The sequence below is a fragment of the Drosophila kikkawai genome, chromosome 3R, assembly GCF_030179895.1.
Source record: "Drosophila kikkawai strain 14028-0561.14 chromosome 3R, DkikHiC1v2, whole genome shotgun sequence".
NCBI classification, from domain to species: domain Eukaryota; kingdom Metazoa; phylum Arthropoda; class Insecta; order Diptera; family Drosophilidae; genus Drosophila; species Drosophila kikkawai.
In genome coordinates this window covers 15,555,202-15,573,477 of record NC_091731.1, presented here as the reverse complement: position 1 = coordinate 15,573,477, position 18,276 = coordinate 15,555,202, and the positions used below count along the sequence as shown (strand labels likewise).

At 40.4% G+C, this 18,276-nt stretch overlaps 1 protein-coding gene and 2 long non-coding RNA genes across 3 annotated transcripts; 1 reads left to right on the top strand and 2 right to left on the bottom strand.

Annotated features, from left to right (window-relative positions):
* Positions 1-240: 240 nt before the first annotated feature.
* Positions 241-3,729, bottom strand: Sdr (Secreted decoy of InR). Its single transcript, XM_017180450.2, has 7 exons — positions 3,020-3,729; positions 2,407-2,947; positions 2,161-2,308; positions 1,656-2,051; positions 1,382-1,598; positions 1,065-1,321; positions 241-1,000 (listed from the first exon to the last, which is right to left on the bottom strand). Exons 1-7 carry the CDS (start codon positions 3,725-3,727, stop codon positions 502-504), a joined length of 2,766 nt encoding a protein of 921 aa, XP_017035939.1. The 5' UTR covers positions 3,728-3,729; the 3' UTR covers positions 241-501.
* Positions 3,730-9,602: 5,873 nt separating this feature from the next.
* On the bottom strand, positions 9,603-15,490 carry LOC138928998 (uncharacterized). The gene is made up of 3 exons (XR_011445427.1): positions 15,393-15,490; positions 15,241-15,334; positions 9,603-9,855 (listed from the first exon to the last, which is right to left on the bottom strand). It is a non-coding gene; the product is annotated as an uncharacterized lncRNA (long non-coding RNA).
* On the top strand, positions 14,461-15,893 carry LOC138928997 (uncharacterized). Its single transcript, XR_011445426.1, has 3 exons — positions 14,461-14,766; positions 14,910-15,370; positions 15,515-15,893. It is a non-coding gene; the product is annotated as an uncharacterized lncRNA (long non-coding RNA).
* Positions 15,894-18,276: the final 2,383 nt, after the last annotated feature.

The following is an 18,276-nucleotide window of genomic DNA, read 5'->3' as shown; positions in this document are numbered from 1 at the left end:
TTACACATTTACAATACATTGCGAGGCACATGAACACAACTATAGTCGGGGGACACTTACAATACTCGGTTGGGCCCAAATGACACGGCGATAAAGTGAGAACATGACACTAAAAAAACATTTTCGAAAGGCACAAAAAGGCACACTTTAAAAAAGTTAAAGCTGTGATTTGCGGGGATATTTAAAGCAAAATAAGAAATAAATAATTGACTTTTAGTCTTTAAAGAAAAACAATGGAAATATTTCTTAAAAATTACTTGTCATCTTTAAAATTCTTTTGCATAAATAAGGCAATACAAAATATATAAAACTGATATCAAATTATCAAAATAATACAATACAAAATACGTTTAAAAGATTGAAAAATTTCGCAATATTTGTTACTCGTCAGTAGGTAAAAAACAATCCCTCTAGCTAATTTTTAACTTTTCTTCATCTTCATTTTTAGCGTCAGATTCTTCAATTAGCCGGCTGTCATATGGGCACCGACATTTATCACTTTTAAACACCCCTCATGAATCGCTCCATCCGCAGACTGGTGGTCTGGACCAAGGCCTCCGCCGGAGTGGAGCAACCATTGATCACGCCATCGACACAGGCCCGCACGGTGACCCGGTAGGTGGTCTCCGGCTCCAGCTGGGCCAGGGTGTAGAAGTGCTGGTTACCGGGGAGATCGATACCTTCCGGTATCTCCTCGATGACACACTTCTCCTCCACCTGCTGTCCGACGGAGGCGTGGGAACTCTGGCACTTTGGCATGGCATGACGGATATTGTAGGAGTCTATGTCCGTATCCTGAAGGTCCATCTGTTTCCTCTCGATTTTCTTTCGAATCCGCTCGTAGTTCAGGGCGTGCAACTTTTCGTTAAATAGATCCGCTTCGGTGGGAGCCGGAGTGGTAGTCGGTGGAGTTGAGGGTGCTACATCCTTTTTAATGGACAATAGATCGGCATAGTCCTTTACCGTATCGAACCGCTTTTGTGGGGTTTTTTGATAGCGTCTAGGAAGTGAAAGCATTTAATTGAGGCTATAATATATTTAAATATTTTTTCAATCAATCTTACGAAACATAAATAAGGTTGGGCAGCGCCTCTTCGTAGGTCAGTGCATCCTTGTTGTAGTACTCCTCGTCATCCGGCTGGGGCCCTGAATCGTAGGGCACCACATCCATGCACTCACACTCTGCAGTTTTTGAACCCAAGGGCATAGAACTCAAATAGTTGTGGGTCTTTTCCCCCTTGGTGCTGTTGTGCTTCTCAAAAGTCACCCAGTATTTCTTGATGGCGCCATTGGGGCGACGCGGTGGCCACCAGTGAAGAACCTTTCAAGGGAGTTGCTTACTAATAAAAATCGTTATTATTTTGTCATTAATAATACTCACTATCTGGGAGCTGATCTCCGAGTTGCCATGGATCCGGAACACGGGACTGGGTCTATCTGGCAGGGTTTGGAAGTAAGCTATTGTCGAGTATGCGTCTACCTTCAGGTGGTAATCGGTTCGCGTGAGGGTCTTTACAAAATACGCATACTGGGTGTATGGTTTCAGTCCCCCGATGACGTGCCGCCGGCTCTTGGAGGGCACAACATGCATGAGCCAGCTGCAAAAACAATAAAGTGAAACTATAGGTAAACTCTGGAGGGGGCTCCTCACGTACTTGTCATGACCGCAGCCGTGTCGCCCATCATACATGGTCACGTTCTGCAGGGGAGCCTCCTTGTAGTAGTAGGAGTAGCCTATGAGGGTCTGCAAGGCGTCGCCGTCTATGTAGTCCAGGATGATGCGCACTGCAGTGGAATTCAAATCATCCACCTTTGGACTTAGGGTCCGCACTGCGTCCACACAAATCATGCGCTCCCCATTGGAGTTTGGGGACACATCGGCCACCGATATATTCTCGGCGCTCTTCATCGAGCTCTGCAACTGTTGGATTTTCTCGTAGCACAGGCGGGGATTCAGGTGGAAGTAGATCTTACCGTTCTGAATGATCACCTGATGATTGGGCGGCCAAATGTGCTCCAGGTGATAGTTATTCAGAACGAAGAGAGCGTATCTGAAGAGCGAATTTGAAATAAATTAATTAATTGTTAGCTTTAAGAATTGTTAGTTTTTGGCATTTCTTAAATCATTATTGTTATGTGATATTTGTTAAAGAATCTTACTTATTTTCCACTAGTGTATCTCCTCGAATTAAATCCAAATTCTGTAGAAAGCTTAGCGTCAACAGCTGGGCAGAGTGTATAACCTTCAGGTAGCCAGTGATTTGTTTGACAGAGGCCAGTGTATTTTCCAAGGCCTCAACAATTTTCTCTGAAATGTAAGCAGTATTATTATACATAAATTAATATTTAAAAACCAGCAACAAATCAAATAAAGTCATATTTTTCCATTTTTTCTAACAAACTCACCCTTTATATCAGTCAATTCTATAATCAAGGATCCATTAATGGTCACACAGTCCTGCAGGAATTCCAAGTCCGCCGCAGACTTCACATGAAAGTCGCCCTTGCACATCACCTGGCAATGAACCACACCTTTGGCGTCAACCACTTTCTTCTGATTTCCGGGACATTTTTCCACGCAGAGAGAACCACGGACCATAGGAATCCTGCCCAGATCCCGGCATTCCTTGTTGCTGATGCATTTCCTCCTGTTTATTTCGTAACTGGCCAGGCACTGATTCACGCAGCCCCACTTCCCCTGATAATTCGCGCACAGGGAGCAATTCTGGGAGGAGCATCCGGTGACACAGTTGTGATCGCAGCATTTTCCGGCACTGTCACAACCCAGGCCTGCACAGGCCTCTGGGCAATCCTTAATGCGCTGCGGTCCCGGACGCAGTTGTGTCGAGTTCAGATTCCAGCAATGCTGCAGGGATTGGTTTTGACGGAAATCATAGTCGGCGGTCAAGCCGCCACACAAGGGGCACTGACTCGGGGGCTTGTTGTACTATTCATAATTAAAAAAAATTTAATATAATTTTAATTTAAAAATTCCAGGTACATCTAATGGCTTTCTTACCTTCAAGTTGTAGTGCTGCTGTGTCCCATTGCCCATCAAGTACATCCAGTCGATGGTCTCCACAAAGCAGAGCATCGGATTCGATTCGATGCGAATGAATCCCCTTTGGACACGCAACAGCTCCACCAGACCCAGCTCCCTGAGGTTCCTGTTCTCATAAACCACCAGGGCGTACTGATCGAGAAGTAGACCCTGGCCCCTGATGATCCGCAGGCGAGGGAAGATCTCCTGCAGGCTGCTCAGCCCGCTGCATCGGTGCACCAAGAGGTAGTCGCTGATCTCCGAGATATTGCTGGACAGCGTCTGGAGGCTAAAGTTGGACGATGGCACCTCCAAGTAGGCGATCCTTACGTGCCCCACCACGTGGGTACAGTTCTGGAGTTTTCGGAAGTCCGCAATCTCGTTGATCTCCAGCGATCCGCAGGCTATTTCGGTTCCGGCCAGAACCGGCCCCAGAGCTCCGAGCAACGCGAGCCCCAGCAGGGGCACTCCAAGCTGCCCCATGCTGCCACCTGACACTTCCAATTGAGAACACTTGACCCGGGCGTTCGTTAAGGGGGTTCGTCGATCAATTAGCGCCCGCCTGAATGTCAATGTCGTATAGTTGTTTTTCTCGCCGGATCGCGATGCTACGAAATGTTTTCGATGTTTTCCCGGCTCTTGGCTGCGTTGCTTTCCCGGCAACGATTCGATTTCAACTGATGCCATTCGAGCTGCGGTCTCGGCGTTCGATCAATTGGCCTCTTCTTTGGGCTTTGCTTTTTGTTTTGTTTCGCACTGTTATGTATATAGCTGTGCCTGCTCTCATCGTCGTCTTTTGGACAGCTTTCGGTACACCAGTGGAAATAATACTCACGAAAAAATGGGAATTAATAATAATTAATTGATACAAATTATTAAAATTATATTTAATTCAAATTAATGTTCTTAAGAAAATATTTTATTCTCTCAAATTGTATTGTATTTTATTTATCTCTGTATTTATTTATTCTCCTATATAATTATCTTGTCGTTATCTTAAAATTAAAAACTAGTAAAATGTATAAGCTGTTATAATAAGATTATATTATTATTTCTTATTATTGAGCTTAGAAGCTCTTTCATTTTTATATTTTTTTGCAACTGGTGTGTAAATAAGAGCAAATGGCTTGCCTGCCGAGAGATGCCCGATAATTTTAATGGGGAGAGCGCCTCATTGTTTACATTAATAAAAGTAAACATTTATGGGCATCCTAAAATATTATACATGCCGCTTTTGCAGTTGTTTTTTAATTGTTTATTTTGCCAAAATCGAACTTAGCCCCTTAGGGTAGCCGGCCTCAAAAACTTAAGGTGGCGTCGGTACATCAAAAATTAGTAATAAAATAGCATCGATTCTTAAATAATTTTATTTGTTTGGAAATTGCGTTTTTTGTATTTATTTTACATTTGTTATATATAAACTATATATTCTCTTTAAAAATACCTTTTGATTAATTAATAAACGTAGTCGTATTGCTGTTAAACTGATTTTAAATAGCCAAAGTCTATCCGTTTTATATTAACTTAATATTTGTTGAAAAACCCCCTTTTTTGGAAAACAAATAGGGCGTACGCCACTGCTTGTTCCCATCCATGTGGACCGATCATTTCACGCATCTGTTACCTTTCACGTTTGTTTCTCTCCGCTGCTTCCTTTTTGCCGGCAGCCCAAAAACACTTGTTACTTCTGCATCCGCAGAAGCGGACACGCAGCTCACCCCTTCCCACCCCCCCCGGCGTGACCTTGCGATTTGCGGACCGGTTCCGACTTCCCCTACCATTGCTTTTACCCTTTTCCCCAGTTTGTTTTTGTTTTGCTTTTGTTTTTGCAGTCGCCTTCCCTGATAAGGAAAATGCGATGCTGGGCAGAAATTAAATTGCACCGGCGAACAATTCAATTAGAGGAAGGCAAAAACGAGACACTGAACGAGCTTAAAACAAGTACAACAAGAACAAAAACCACAAAAAGGCAAAGCTAAAATCCAATTGGAGCCGAAGTGAACAGCGAACGGTGAACAGGGCGCAATTGGCAGTTCATTAAAGTGCAAGTAACGCTTACGAAGCTCAATTGGAACCGGGGGTACAAATTCTAAATTTAGCTTGCTGCCAATTGAATAAGGACACCCATACCTAAGCATTGAAAACTAGCACTAGCAGTAGTAAAATATATCAAATAAAAATATATTATTAACCCAATTTATTGTCAGCCAATAAAATACAATCACCAACTATCTACCTTTATAACAATTTTAATGAGGAAAATAAATCAGCGGGCCATTATTATGAATATTATCTCTGTTGTTTTACCCTTTGCTAAATGCGGGCAATTTTATTTTATAAAATAGTTGGTTATTTATGGCTCTGATTGTAAACGAAGTCTATAAATATGTCCAGAGATACGAATTACCCGTTTGTCAATTAATCCTATACAGTCTGGTGAATTAATTGCTAAGCTTTTTCAGTTCATGAAAATTCAATTATATTTATATTGCATTTTATTTTCATCCTTGTATTTCCTTTTTAACTAATAAAAGGAGTATTAAAGGTCTCTCTGAACCAACACTTCCTAACCATATGTAATTCAGAATTTTTAACGAGCTCCAAAATGCACAAATTCACACAAAAACACCGACTACCAACCAAAAAAGCAGCGCTGCTTAGAACGTGCAAAAAAGCCACATAGACATAACTATCAATGATTTTTTTCGTGGGGTTTTTTCCTCTTTTTTTCCAAGGCAGTGAATCAATTTTCGCAGTAATTTGCCGAGCCTGCACTGATGTGTAGCGCGCAGAATTTAATGCTGCATACTTTCCGGCGGCACGTCAAACTATGAACACCAACGCACACTCCAACGCACTCCAGCAAACACCAACACCCACAAGAGAGCAACCCACACACAACCAGAGGCGCCAATTATTGAATATGCCACGAGGCAGCATAGGAGGAGCAGCAGAGCAGGAGTCAGACGGAGCCAAAGGATCTGAAAAAAGGCAACAGCCATGAGATCCACCAGCCTTGAACATTTGGCTACTTTTTGGAGTATTTTTAGCGGGAAAAATAATATGTTTTTAGAAAAAAAATAAATAAATAAATGGCGGAATTGATGATAAGTTTGACCTAACTGTAAAGGGGATTGTTTGAAATTTAATAATCTTTTTAGGAATGTCTTTTACAATGAAGAATGATAATAATTACTGACTTGTAACTTTTAAAGTCAAAATGATTGATTTACTTACTATTATAGACCTCTCCCGTGTTCGATATTTGACATCACTGACCAGCGCAATTCGCGCGAGAGTTGGAAGATGGCGTTGAGGCGCAGGACACCAGTCACCGGAGTATCGGAGGCGGCAAACACGTAAAGCCATTTTGCGGCGCGTGATAGGAATCCCTAGCAAGGACGTGTGCATCTGCCTACCAAAGCGCGAGAGTAAGGCGCCAGGATCCAGGGGAAAAGGGCTAGGGTGAACTTGGACATACGTAAGTCAGGGAGTGACTCGGAAGCCCACGCACGTCGCTGCATTTAAGTGCCAAATTAGAAGGAGGCCTTGTCCAGCGGATCGGAAGCTGGGCCTTGCACATGGCTGTTGGCCATAAATCAAACGGTCGATGCAATTTATGGCCCTGCCAATTCAATGAGCCACTGCTGCTGCCGTGCTGTCTCATCATAACCCATTATTATTATTATTGCTGTTATTATAGCACCACCGGCACGAGCTCCAGAATTAATTAAGTTTGCTGAAAAATGCAATCCGGCAAATAGACAATGGCAGCATCTGTTCCGGCATCCGCTTCTTCGGGCATCTTCGGATCCATCAGTTGGCTGCACCGGGATGTGATGGATGTGGCACCTCGCAGCAGCTGACAGCCGTCTTCTTCCGAATGGCTGATGCAATTGGACACATGACAAAGCGTGCAGCATGGCAGCTCTAACGTGGCCAACAGATGGTCAAAAGAGGATTTTCTCCAAAGAATTTTGCCAAATAAAAATAATAAACCAAAGTTTTTAAAGCTGGATGCTATTCCCATTCGTTATTTAAAGGTTTAAGTGGACATTGATTAAGTTGGGCTTTTGATGTTATATATAATTTCATGTACTCGATTTGTATGCATTGCTCTTCATCTGCAAACCATTTGTTGAGCCTTACTTCAACATTATTGATTCTAACATCGAACTCTTTTCAATCAATTAAATAACAAACATTGCTTAACTTAATCGTTTCAAGTGGAATTGAATTTTTATATGATGTGGCTAAAATAATGGAAATACCACCAATGACTCTTAGCCAAAACTGCGCCAAGAATCAATGCCACTCAAATTAAAAAGTTTCAAATATATAATAGCTAAAACAATTACAGTGGAGTGAAAGTGCGCTGTTCAACTATTTTTCTCACATATTTTTGCCTTGTTTGTAGTGCCCATAAGTGCCAGTTAAATGTGAGAAAAGTTGAATGATTTCCTTTCAGGGAATTCGAAGCAAGAGCAGCTTTTAAGTGCTGAATATCAAGAGATTACGTTGAAGATGGGCCCTAAGTTTACTTAATTGGCAGAAACTTGTTCAAGTTTACTTTGCCTCTGTACTAAGAAACTATATTTTTAAACTAAAAGTTACTCTTTGCTTGCAATAATGGGAAGAAGTTTGCGTGATAAAGTTACAGAGCATCAAAAAAGGGATTATTAATAATAAATACTAGAAAAAGTAACAAATTTTCGTTTCTTTAAAATAGTATTTTTAAAACTTAATATAAATGATGATTACAGTTGAATAATTTATATTATTTTTCTGTGATTTTCAGCCTTATTCAAGTTTAATATTCCATACAAATGCCTTGCCTAATCAAATCCTTTCCAAAGTGCGCTTTTCCATTGTCAAAGCATCTGCTAGAAGCCTGCCTCATAAAGTTAAAAAGTTGACTGGGGCATAAAGGAAGCGAGGAAAGTGCCCTCAGTTACAAGGATATGGGCAACCTTTATGCCACTTGCATTACGCACACGTCCCGTCATCGCACAGATCTTCAGGTTTATGCAGCCGACATTTGCCTCCTTGCATTTCTCCATTTTTATTTCAATATCCGCATAACCTTTTACCAACCATCGTCCCATCCTCATTCCTTTCCCCTCTCTCCCAGCCACATTTTATGCGTTCCTTTCATGCAATGCAAATCGTTGGAAAAATAGTTTATTCTTTTTTTATGCATTTTTATGAAACCCTTTCTGCCATACTCCCTTTGTTGCTTAAGCATGTAATTTATGTATTCTTGAAAAAGGGTGTGTGGGTGGCACAACAATTTGCATATGTGGGCCACACACAGGTGGAAACGGTTTTTTCTATTAGCCACGCATAAAGCTTAATTTATTGGCACCTGCAGTCCGGAATTTTTGCTCCCGCTTTTGGCCAGGAAGTTGCAATCATTTTTTATACCTGAGCCTCGTCTCCTCCTTTTACCACAAAAATTTGGTTATCAAAGAAAATTAATAATGCACATACAACAAAAAAAAAAATAATAATAAAGATACATAAGAAAGGGCAAGGTGAATTTCTGGCATTTTATACTTTGGCGTGCGATTGCGGAATTTTGTATTAAACAAAGAGTGCAAAATATTTCAAAAGACTTAACCAGCCAGAAAATGGCAGCATCCGATGCATATGAAAGATTAAACATTTTGCTTATACACCTCCCTTTAAATATAAATTAATCACTTTACTAATAAACATTACAATTTTCTCAACTCAAGTGAAATGAAAATCTTGAAATTCAACTTAAATAGCTCAGAGCTAGGACTTAATTATTGTGTTGCATTTAAGATATGTTTTTGGCTTTGATTTCAACAGAAATTCAAGAAATAGCATTAATTTTGCCACGTATGTTGGCTGCCTTTCACAAAAGAATTAAAGTCATTATTAAATTTTCAGCTTGAAAGCGGCGCCCTGCGGTGCATTGATGGCCAAATTAATTGCATATCTGATGGGCCCTGGCCCGATCTCTGCTTGATTGCTGTGACGCGTCCGACTCACTCATTTACCACTTGCCATGGGCTTTGTTTTCAACTCGATTTCGAAACGGCATCCCGTGGGTGGTCTTTCAGGAGGCGGTGCTCTTAATGCGCCCGAATGCTAACTGCTTGGAAACGGATTGTCGGATTCTCGATTCTCGATTTTCGGAACGATAGCGATGCATTGCGAACGGGGTTGAAAGCACGGACAAACAGTTCAATTGAGCTGCCTTTTCGGTTGAATGGAGGTTCTGATTCTAAGGGCTCGAATTAGAGTTGAACATTAGGCTTAAATAGGACATGGAGAGAGTTTAGAGAGAGAGAGAGACAGAGAGTTTATTCACTCAGCAAAAGGATATGCAAGGAACTCCTTATACATTTTACATCAATTTACAGTATATCTATCTATCATGAGGAGCACAATTTAATTAAATAATATTAAGAAAGTTTTAATAAAATATCAATCAGTAACTAGACTTTATTACAATTACAATTGTATTGTAAAATTTCTTTATAGTTTATTTAACTTTAAAATTTAATGAGAAGCTAAAATCACCTTTCAACCAACTAGGATAATATATAATACCACCGCAGCTCTGACCAGTTTGCTTTCTTGTGGTGGAAACTCCAGCGGTTTACGGGGCGCATGCTTCATTACTTGGCCACGCTGCTGGCACTCTGCTCCACTGACTTTAGTATTTTGCCGCACCTCCTCGTTTTGTTTTTGTTTCTTCTTATTCTGGCCAGAGGAAAAGCCCAAGCTTAGCCAGAAGTCATGGCTCAAACACTGCCATTGCGAGCTCGTAAACAAATGCGCACCTGAAATTTGTAAAGATTAGCAGACAATTCGCACACAGTCAACACGGACGACATCTAACGTCTTCCATCTACCAATACCCAGAAATACACAGAAAAAATAGAAAGCTACATTAGAATATTCCACGTATTTTATTTGAACAATCAATAAAAATTACATACAAAATAAACTAAACAAATATTTTCTTAACTTAAATTTTATTCAACGACAAAATAAGATCCCTTTTCTCTCTGTAACCGAATAGAATTCTTTTTATAAATGTGGCAGGGAAGCTGAAACTGAAACAGGGACAGGTTCCAGGTCCCAGGCTCCTGGTTTAAGGTTCGAGGTAACCGCCTTGTCTAATCTAATAGCTGCCGGCTGACAAACATTGACATTTTCTGTTATGTAATCAGACGCCCAAAGGTATGCCCAAAATACAAAGTACACGTGCCCAACACGCTCGCCACCCGCCAAAAGCTGGAGAGGAAAGGACAAACGGAACGGAACGAAACGGAAGAAAAGCGGAGGTAACGCAATAAATTGTCGCATAAAAATTGATGTTTTATTTTCAGTTGCCTTTCCCTTTCCTCCTCTGAAATTTTCCCATTTTTGGGGCACTGTTGTTTTTCGCTCTGCCTTTTGCCATGCAAAACGTGCATGGAAATCGCAAAATTCTTTTTGGTTCTTCGGTTAGCCCAAACACAAACAAAAGAATTCGAGCGAAAAGTTCTCGAGGGGAGGGAAAAGTGCTTTGGGGCTAGGCTATACGAATGAGTATATCCAGCTCTAGATTCCTATCATTCCCGAAAAGTTGAGAAAGTGTCATGAGATGGGGTCTTAAGTTATAGTTTTGCAGTCACTTAATAGGCTAAAGGGATGATTGAAATTAAAGAGATTTATTAAGATTACTTTTAGAATAATTTTAAAATTTTAATCAAATATAGGAGTAGAGAGTGGAAATCTCTACTTATAAAAATATAAATAGAATAAGCTCTCTATTTGTCTCTATAGTTTTGATTGCTCGACTTTCCCTGATTTTTGTAACAGAACCCGTAACAGAGCCCTTCAAGCCTCGAAATTCTTGAATTAGTTCACGCATATTAAACCAAACAACTTCACCGCTTGCGGCAATATTTTACACAAGACATGGCCGTGCCTTTCCGAAATGTAGTCAAAGCTGACACCGCCATGATTATTTGATGTCAAGACGGAGGTTATTTATAGGCAGCTGACATGACTATCGTCGTCTTCAAAACGCACCCTTACACAGGAAAAAACAAAAAGCTACAAAATATATTCAAAAAAATAAGAATTTAATGGTAGTTATATACCAAAATTTAACCTTAAATAATAATAATAATAATACACAATTTTCTTTTAATAAATATAATAAACCAAGCACTAATATATTTTATGATATCATGTTTTAAAATTAATAATATTTAAATATATATTAAAAATCAGCAAATTATATCTCAAAGCTAGAAGTCCTTTACTTTATTGTTTAAATTGCTTATTTGTATCTGAATATTTCATTTGTGTATTAATTTAAACGATTTTAAATACAATTTACTATAAATATTTTTCTTAATAATATACCTTGAGTTCCCTCTTCACGGTGTACATTATATATATGGGAAGACACCGAAAATAGACTCAAAAGAGTTTGTTTAACCAAAAGCTCGCTTGGGAGCCAGAGAAAGGAGGTCGCAAATTAATATTTGCCACGTGTGGCTCTCAGGATGTGTTAAGCGCTAACCGCAGGGCAGAGCACACGTGAAAAATGTCGAATAATCCATTACAGCCAAGGCAAGTGCCTCTTATCGTCAGGCATTCCACGAGTCCGAACCTTCCTTCACGCTGTGCTGCCGTCTTGGGTGAGGAACATTCACCTGTCTCTGCTCCTGTCTCCTCCAGTGACTGCACTTGACATGGCCGAACAGTCCGTCCGTCCACCCAACTCCTGGCCATAAATATGCTGGGATGTCAGTCAAAGGTTGTCTATTTTTCCGCTAAAACCCACTGCACATTATCTGCTGATCCCCCCCGAGGCGGTGGGCCAAGCTTTGTGGACTTGAAATGGGTCCGAGCAGCTCCTGGTTGGTACTAATTGGTTTCCCAGGAAACCGAAAGCTCGCTAATTAATTATCTCGGTCGTCTGCCTGGAATGCTTTTACTCTGAAGACGGTATGCGAATAAAACGAACATTGAAGTTTATGTAAATACTTCTAACTTACATGTTAATTCTAGCAAAGAAAAGTTTACAAATATTGAAAAATATACATTAATAACTTCATAGCTCCCAGATGCCACCAATCTTAATGTTATAAAGAAGTTAGACACTCGTGAGAATCCAATTTTTATTTCTAGCGAAATTTGAATCCAATTTCTGACAAACCCTCATGCATTTCGATCAAAATTTGTCTTTGGCCAAACATCAACTTAAAAGTTCATGACCTGCGACTCACTGCTAACCCAACTCACACACTATTCCGGCTGACTTGTGCACATCTTGGCTTACAAGTCACAACAGGATAACCATATATAGAAATATCTTTATTGGAGGACAGGAAAATGGGGTGAAGAGTCAGGACCAAAGTGAGATGTGAAGGAAGGTAATGCGATAGCGGAACGGAAATTTGAGCCATGCAGCTAAATTGCGTTTAACCAAGCAAGCGAACAGACAGACTCCAACTAAAGTCATTCAAAAGCCCAAAAAACCCATTCCCCTTTCAACCGGAACCAGAGGGCCCAAAATCCGGAAGAAGTCCCCAAGGCGATGGCGGTGGCAAAGGCGAAGACGAAGGCGAAGGCCCACCTTCCTTCGTCAAGACAAACTGCGCGCTGAAAACATAAATTCTTGATTGCAATAGACGTCGACAATGTTGTCACCGCCGTCCGACTTGGAGGCATCATCATCATTCTGATGTCGTATCCCCATGAACTTGCGCCATATTTCACTCAAGGCTAACATTTCAAAAGGAACACGCCCAGGGATCACATCAGTGGTGTCGTCTTTATTGAGAAAATATTGGCGAAATAATTTAATAACTATAAAGGGATTATTTTATTAAAATAATTGAGAGTTTTGTCCTTTAAAAATCTTATTTTAATATTAAATTAAACAATGTTTCCTTATGGAAATCAACTTTAAAATAATTTATAATTGATAATTGTTCTAGATATATAATAAGTAGGGTTTTCTAAATATTTCGGAGTTTTAAGATAACAACTTATTAATCATTACTTAAAATAAAATAAATAAATAATCTTCCTCAGTACAAGATCAGGAAAGAATATACCGATTCAGCCAAAAGATATCCAAGTTGGCAACACTGCACTCAGCCCCAAAGCCCCTCCAAAAATTGCGATGACCCAAAGTAACAAAGGGAACACGTGACATCTGCGGGACATAAATAAAGAGAAGGAGAGAAATGGCCGGTGTAAATTATTGCGCGACATCATCAGCAAAGAGTCTCTTACTTTTGGGGTCAGCACCTCCCGGCGTAACCTATTTATATAACCCCAATTCCCTACGTCTTCCCCTGATGGCCCAACCAAATCAATGAGTTTCCCCTTCCCAGCAGCAGCGTCTCACATTTCCCTCTGCCTACTTTTGGGAAAATTAAGTGCTTAAATTTCAATTAAAACTTGTACTTGAACTTCTTCCTGGGGAGAGAGGGGAAATGGGAATTGGTTTGTCTCCCATCGCACTGGCCTCATTAATGCTAAATATCCGCGATATTTTATAGTAATTAGGAACAGTCAAATTGAATTGGCATTAGGGGCGTGTTTCGGCACCCCGAGGGCTGGCTGTGCTATAAAAAGCAAATGTTATTAGGGTTAACTTAGTACAGCATTTTCCGGGTAGGAGAAGGCAATTTTCTGTAAAATAGACCATAAAATGGTGGAAGGAGCTGGCAGATTGAAGATCTATTTGGAATTTATAAAATGTCCTAAGAATTTCATTCCTTGGAAGGATTCTGTTCAAAAAATTCTTAAAATTGGAAAGATTTAAACTCCTTTTTCATTTAGAGACAAAAATACATTGAATATGGAACCTAAAATCTTGTAGGGCATTTTTTTTAGACACACTTTAAAGACTCTCAGCAAACGAAGTGATTTCTGTATACATTATTTGGATTTCTTTGTGGCTGAATAACTTCTAGTGATTACACTAATTTCTTTGCGCCGTACATACCGCCCAAGAATGCAATAAATACCTTGTATTCAGTGGCTTGGAAGGAAGAAATTGTTCCTCAAGGCGCCGCACAGCCCAAGCTGAGTGCAGGAATAACAATACAATTTGATTTCCATTTCGGTGGGATCTCTGGCTTTGATTGCCACTGACCTACTTGCTGCCTGATTACCCAACAGAACACACACACATTCCGAATCAAACACCCAGCACACTCACAGACACACATCCTTGGTGTTTCAAGGGTGTGGGTGCGGAGGAAGTGCTCCTTGTGGCATAGTTTGCATAACTTACGGCGCATGCCGCATTCTTGGCTGGCAAATAACTTTGAATACTTTTCGGTGGCACGGATAAGTCGCCTTGATTTATGCAGCAAACACTTTCGATTAATTGCCCACAGAGAGCCTCCACTCATTGCACATGTGAGAGGAGAGGATATAGCAGACATGGAGCGAAAAGTCATCAAAACTATTTCATTAATTTGTTGCTCGGCTGCCTGGGTGCGGCCCCAGAAGTCTTTAAAACTTTTGTTTGTTTGTCTTCGGCTAAAGTTTTAATCGCATTTGTTTGTCATCGCTGCCTCGCACTCTCGCTCTCCTTGGCCTCTGTATTTCTCGAGAGTGGCTTTCTGGCTTTTGTCAATATTTAACTTATTAATCCAAAATGTAGACAAATGTTTGAGGAGCGCAGAAAGGACACTTTGAGTATAGCAGCCTTTGATTATTGAGTCGAGGTAAGTGGGACTCAAAGAGGAAAGTATAAGTTCATATACATTATATTGATATAGAAGTTAATTCCCTGTATTCTCTTGCTGCCTGGAGAGTACATCTCGTATGCACAAACATCTCATTACCTTTTCTATCATTTTCCACTTAGCCCTGCGGCAAAACTATTTTATATTTTTGGCCAGCTCGCTCTCTTCGGGTCACTCTTCCCCCAGTTCTCTCTTGGCTGTGGAGCTGTCAACCGCACAGATACAAATACGGGAAACGGAGCTCGGGCTCACGGGGCGGATGGGTAATACGGATAAATTGAGGTGGGATGAATCCAAACTGCACTGAACTGAGCTGAACTCAACTGCACCTGACGCACCAGGCAAATACACCAAGGGCCAACTAGCTTCGGTCCCTCTGGTAACCACCTTCGCATACCTTCAGCTCTATGTCTGTCTGTATGTGCCCTTCTGTTGCTAATGTAGTTTACTTACGCTGAAATATTTGCTTTGCCGAAATGCATTTCCATTGCAGAGCAGGACTCAATTTTTACCACATGCTTTAAATTTGCATAGAGATATGGTACTTCTGCGGGTTTTGAGCCATTTCAAGCAGAGTAGAATGGTAAAAACACATTTTAAAATACCTTTTAACAACGTTTCTCATAATCTGAATTGCATTTAAACCTCTTTCTTGGGGAACGTGTCTAAAACTGCATTGCCAAACGATAAGAATCGATAAACACCCAAAAAATTTTTGCAATTCCAGAGCCTGCTTTTCGTTAGAACTAAGATAATTATGCATCCTGGTGAGAAGATAGATAAAAGGGGAAGGACTGGAGTCGGAGTTAGTAGGTGAGCGAGCGAGAGCAGCAAGGATCAACCGCAAATTGCCATCATCATTCTTGAAAGCTGCTACCTTTTGTCCGGCTTTCTGCTCGCCTGTCCGGGACTTATGAGAAAGGCCAAAATGTCATGTACAACAGATAAAAAGGACACGGACACGGACAGGGACAGGGACACGGACACGGAGGCTAATGACACAAAGAAAACAACGACAGCGGAAAACAACGAAAAAGAATATTACTAAAAATGTTTGCATGCTAAAAAAAAGTCCTATAATTATTAAACATATTTTAGATAACAATTGTTTTTATGAAATAAGCCAAACAATTTAAATTAAAATATTTAATTAATAGTTGTGGGTTTGGATCATCGTTTTGCTCACATCCTCTTTATCCTAACTTGTCGTTCCGCTCAGATTCTCGTTATTCTTAGTTGCCGCTCCTCTCGCACGTCTAAATAGTTCTCGTCGATGATAACCTTGTTGGCATCTTAAGAAAAACACACCCATTAATTATAAATTATCAATTTCCAGTAAAGTTTTTCTCGGTGTATAATAAGCAACGGGTTAGACCAGAAAAGGGTTATAAAGCTCAGTTCCATCCAAACTCGCACTCTCCGCACCCCCTTATCTTTTCGGTCTAGGCCATTATTGTGCAGGCTTTATTGTTTTTTTGGTTTTTGTGCTTATGCCTTCTTACTCATTTCGTTGTTTTTGCTCCTTTGGCTTCGCCTTTTGTTGAATTGAAACAATTTGTCACTTTTTGGCCAAGTGCCTGTGGCGGGTTTGTTGTTCAGCAGTGCGAGAAGTAGCCGATCCCCTGAGTAAATCCACCGCCGCCCCATTGTTCGTCTCCTTTGTAGTTAATGAAATAAATGAAGAGCAAAGCGCAGATGGGCGCACCAAAATATACATAATATTTCTGACAGTGTTTTATTGCAAATTACCAACTTGTGTTGGAGCCCGAGAAAATTACGGATTCCCTGATAGGCCATGAGGTAAAGGCCATTAACAGGATATTGGAGTTGTGTTGTTCAGGAAATCTAAAGGACTTTCAAGCTGAATTGTAGATAGTTGTAATTCATTTCTGTAATGTTTAATTAACTAAGTTACTTTAATTTATTAGCTTTTCAATAATCAGTATATGTATCACCTTAAAAAAATTAAAGAACAAAAATTTGTGCGAAAGAGTACTTACATTTGGAACATATGTTTGATACACTTTATTAACTATATTATACTTCGATATATAAAATGAACTGCATTTCATTAGCTCACCGCACTTCCCACGTGTGAAAACAGCAATTCAATAATATAATAAAAAAACAAAACAATTGAGAAAAAATCCGTCAGCTTGTTAAATTTCATTGAATTGCCATTTCATTTGCATAAGTTTCGGATTGAACATTACATCACATTAAATTAAAGCCAGACGGCCACTTAGAGCAAATGAAATAAAATCAATTGAAATTGTTCACACAAGCAGTAAGACAAAAATAAAAACAAAAATAAAAAATCAGGAGGAAGGAGGGCAGAAGCCGGAAAAATACGGATGCAGGGTAAAAAAAAGATTTCATTTGGCTAACGGTCAGGCTTCAGCTTACCGGGAAATCCAAACAAATAAATAAGATTAGAGTGGACAATGGGGGCAGCGGCTGTACATACATAACTAACCCCAGATGGACGGACCCGCTTTATCATAAGCCTGGGACTCAGGGTCCACGCTGGCCGTTTGATCTGCTGCAGCGTTTGTCCCAGCATCGCACCACCCACTTTTCACCTGGCTTCGGTCCTCGCTTTGAACTTTGCCCAATGGTTACCGAATCGGCCTAAAATGTCTAAACAGGAAATCAATTCTCAACCGCCTTTTGTGCTGTGCTGAAACCACACAGCCCCTTTGCACTTTGCACCGCCTCTTTAAGTCTACCCACTTTTCTGGAGCAGGTCCTTTGGATTTGATCCAGCGATGTGCTTGGCCAGAGCCTAGCAAATGTTTGCTAACTGCCTGAGAACTGAAGGCTGGCATAAATGCAGTGAAAAATTATTTATTTGAGACTTGTTACAGTTATCATTAAATACAGTATTATTTAAAGTAAGTCAATGGAATTTCCTAGTTTTCTAGTTTACTCTCCCCTTTAAGAATAACCTTACATCCTCAAGTCAGTCTCTGTCTGTCGGAATTAAGCATTCTCTTCAAGTTCATTGTGCCCGGAGCTCCTTCAGACGCTTCTGGCTCAGTTGATGCACTGCTCGGGTGTGCATATTGTTGGCTGCTCATGTCCGGGCATGCTTGAAATGCAACATTTCGCAGGAAAGCAGCGAAAAGCCTTTTATATGCCCGGCCAACTTCCGGCCTATAGAAAACTAAACTCTGTTACCGCAGTTGTTGTCCTTGTGGCTGTTTTTTTCCTCTTTCAAGTGCTGGCAGGTGAACAATAGGTGCGCCTATGCATATGCTATATATTGTTGAGTTTTTTTTTCCAAGTTGTTGAGTCAAGCGGCAATAGAGTGTTGCCTACTTGCAGGCGGAGCGGCCTTAAACTTGGCAAATTACTTTAAGAGACCGGCCTCTATTACTCTTCCTAAAAAAAAATACAAAACCCCTAAGATAAGCCAAACACGAGAGTTATTTGAGGGGAAGAGAGCCAGGTGGGAGAGCTAACCGAGATGAAACACAGGTTAATGGA

What these genes read in the sequence shown, in the direction of transcription:
- Sdr (XM_017180450.2), bottom strand. Translation starts at nt 3,727, where the DNA reads ATGGCATCAGTTGAAATCGAATCGTTGCCGGGAAAGCAACGCAGCCAA. An exon ending in AGCAGCACTACAACTTGAAG is followed by an intron (nt 2,948 to 3,019) that starts GTAAGAAAGCCA and finishes AATTATGAATAG; the next exon opens with TACAACAAGCCCCCGAGTCA. An exon ending in AGAATTGACTGATATAAAGG is followed by an intron (nt 2,309 to 2,406) that starts GTGAGTTTGTTA and finishes CTTACATTTCAG; the next exon opens with AGAAAATTGTTGAGGCCTTG.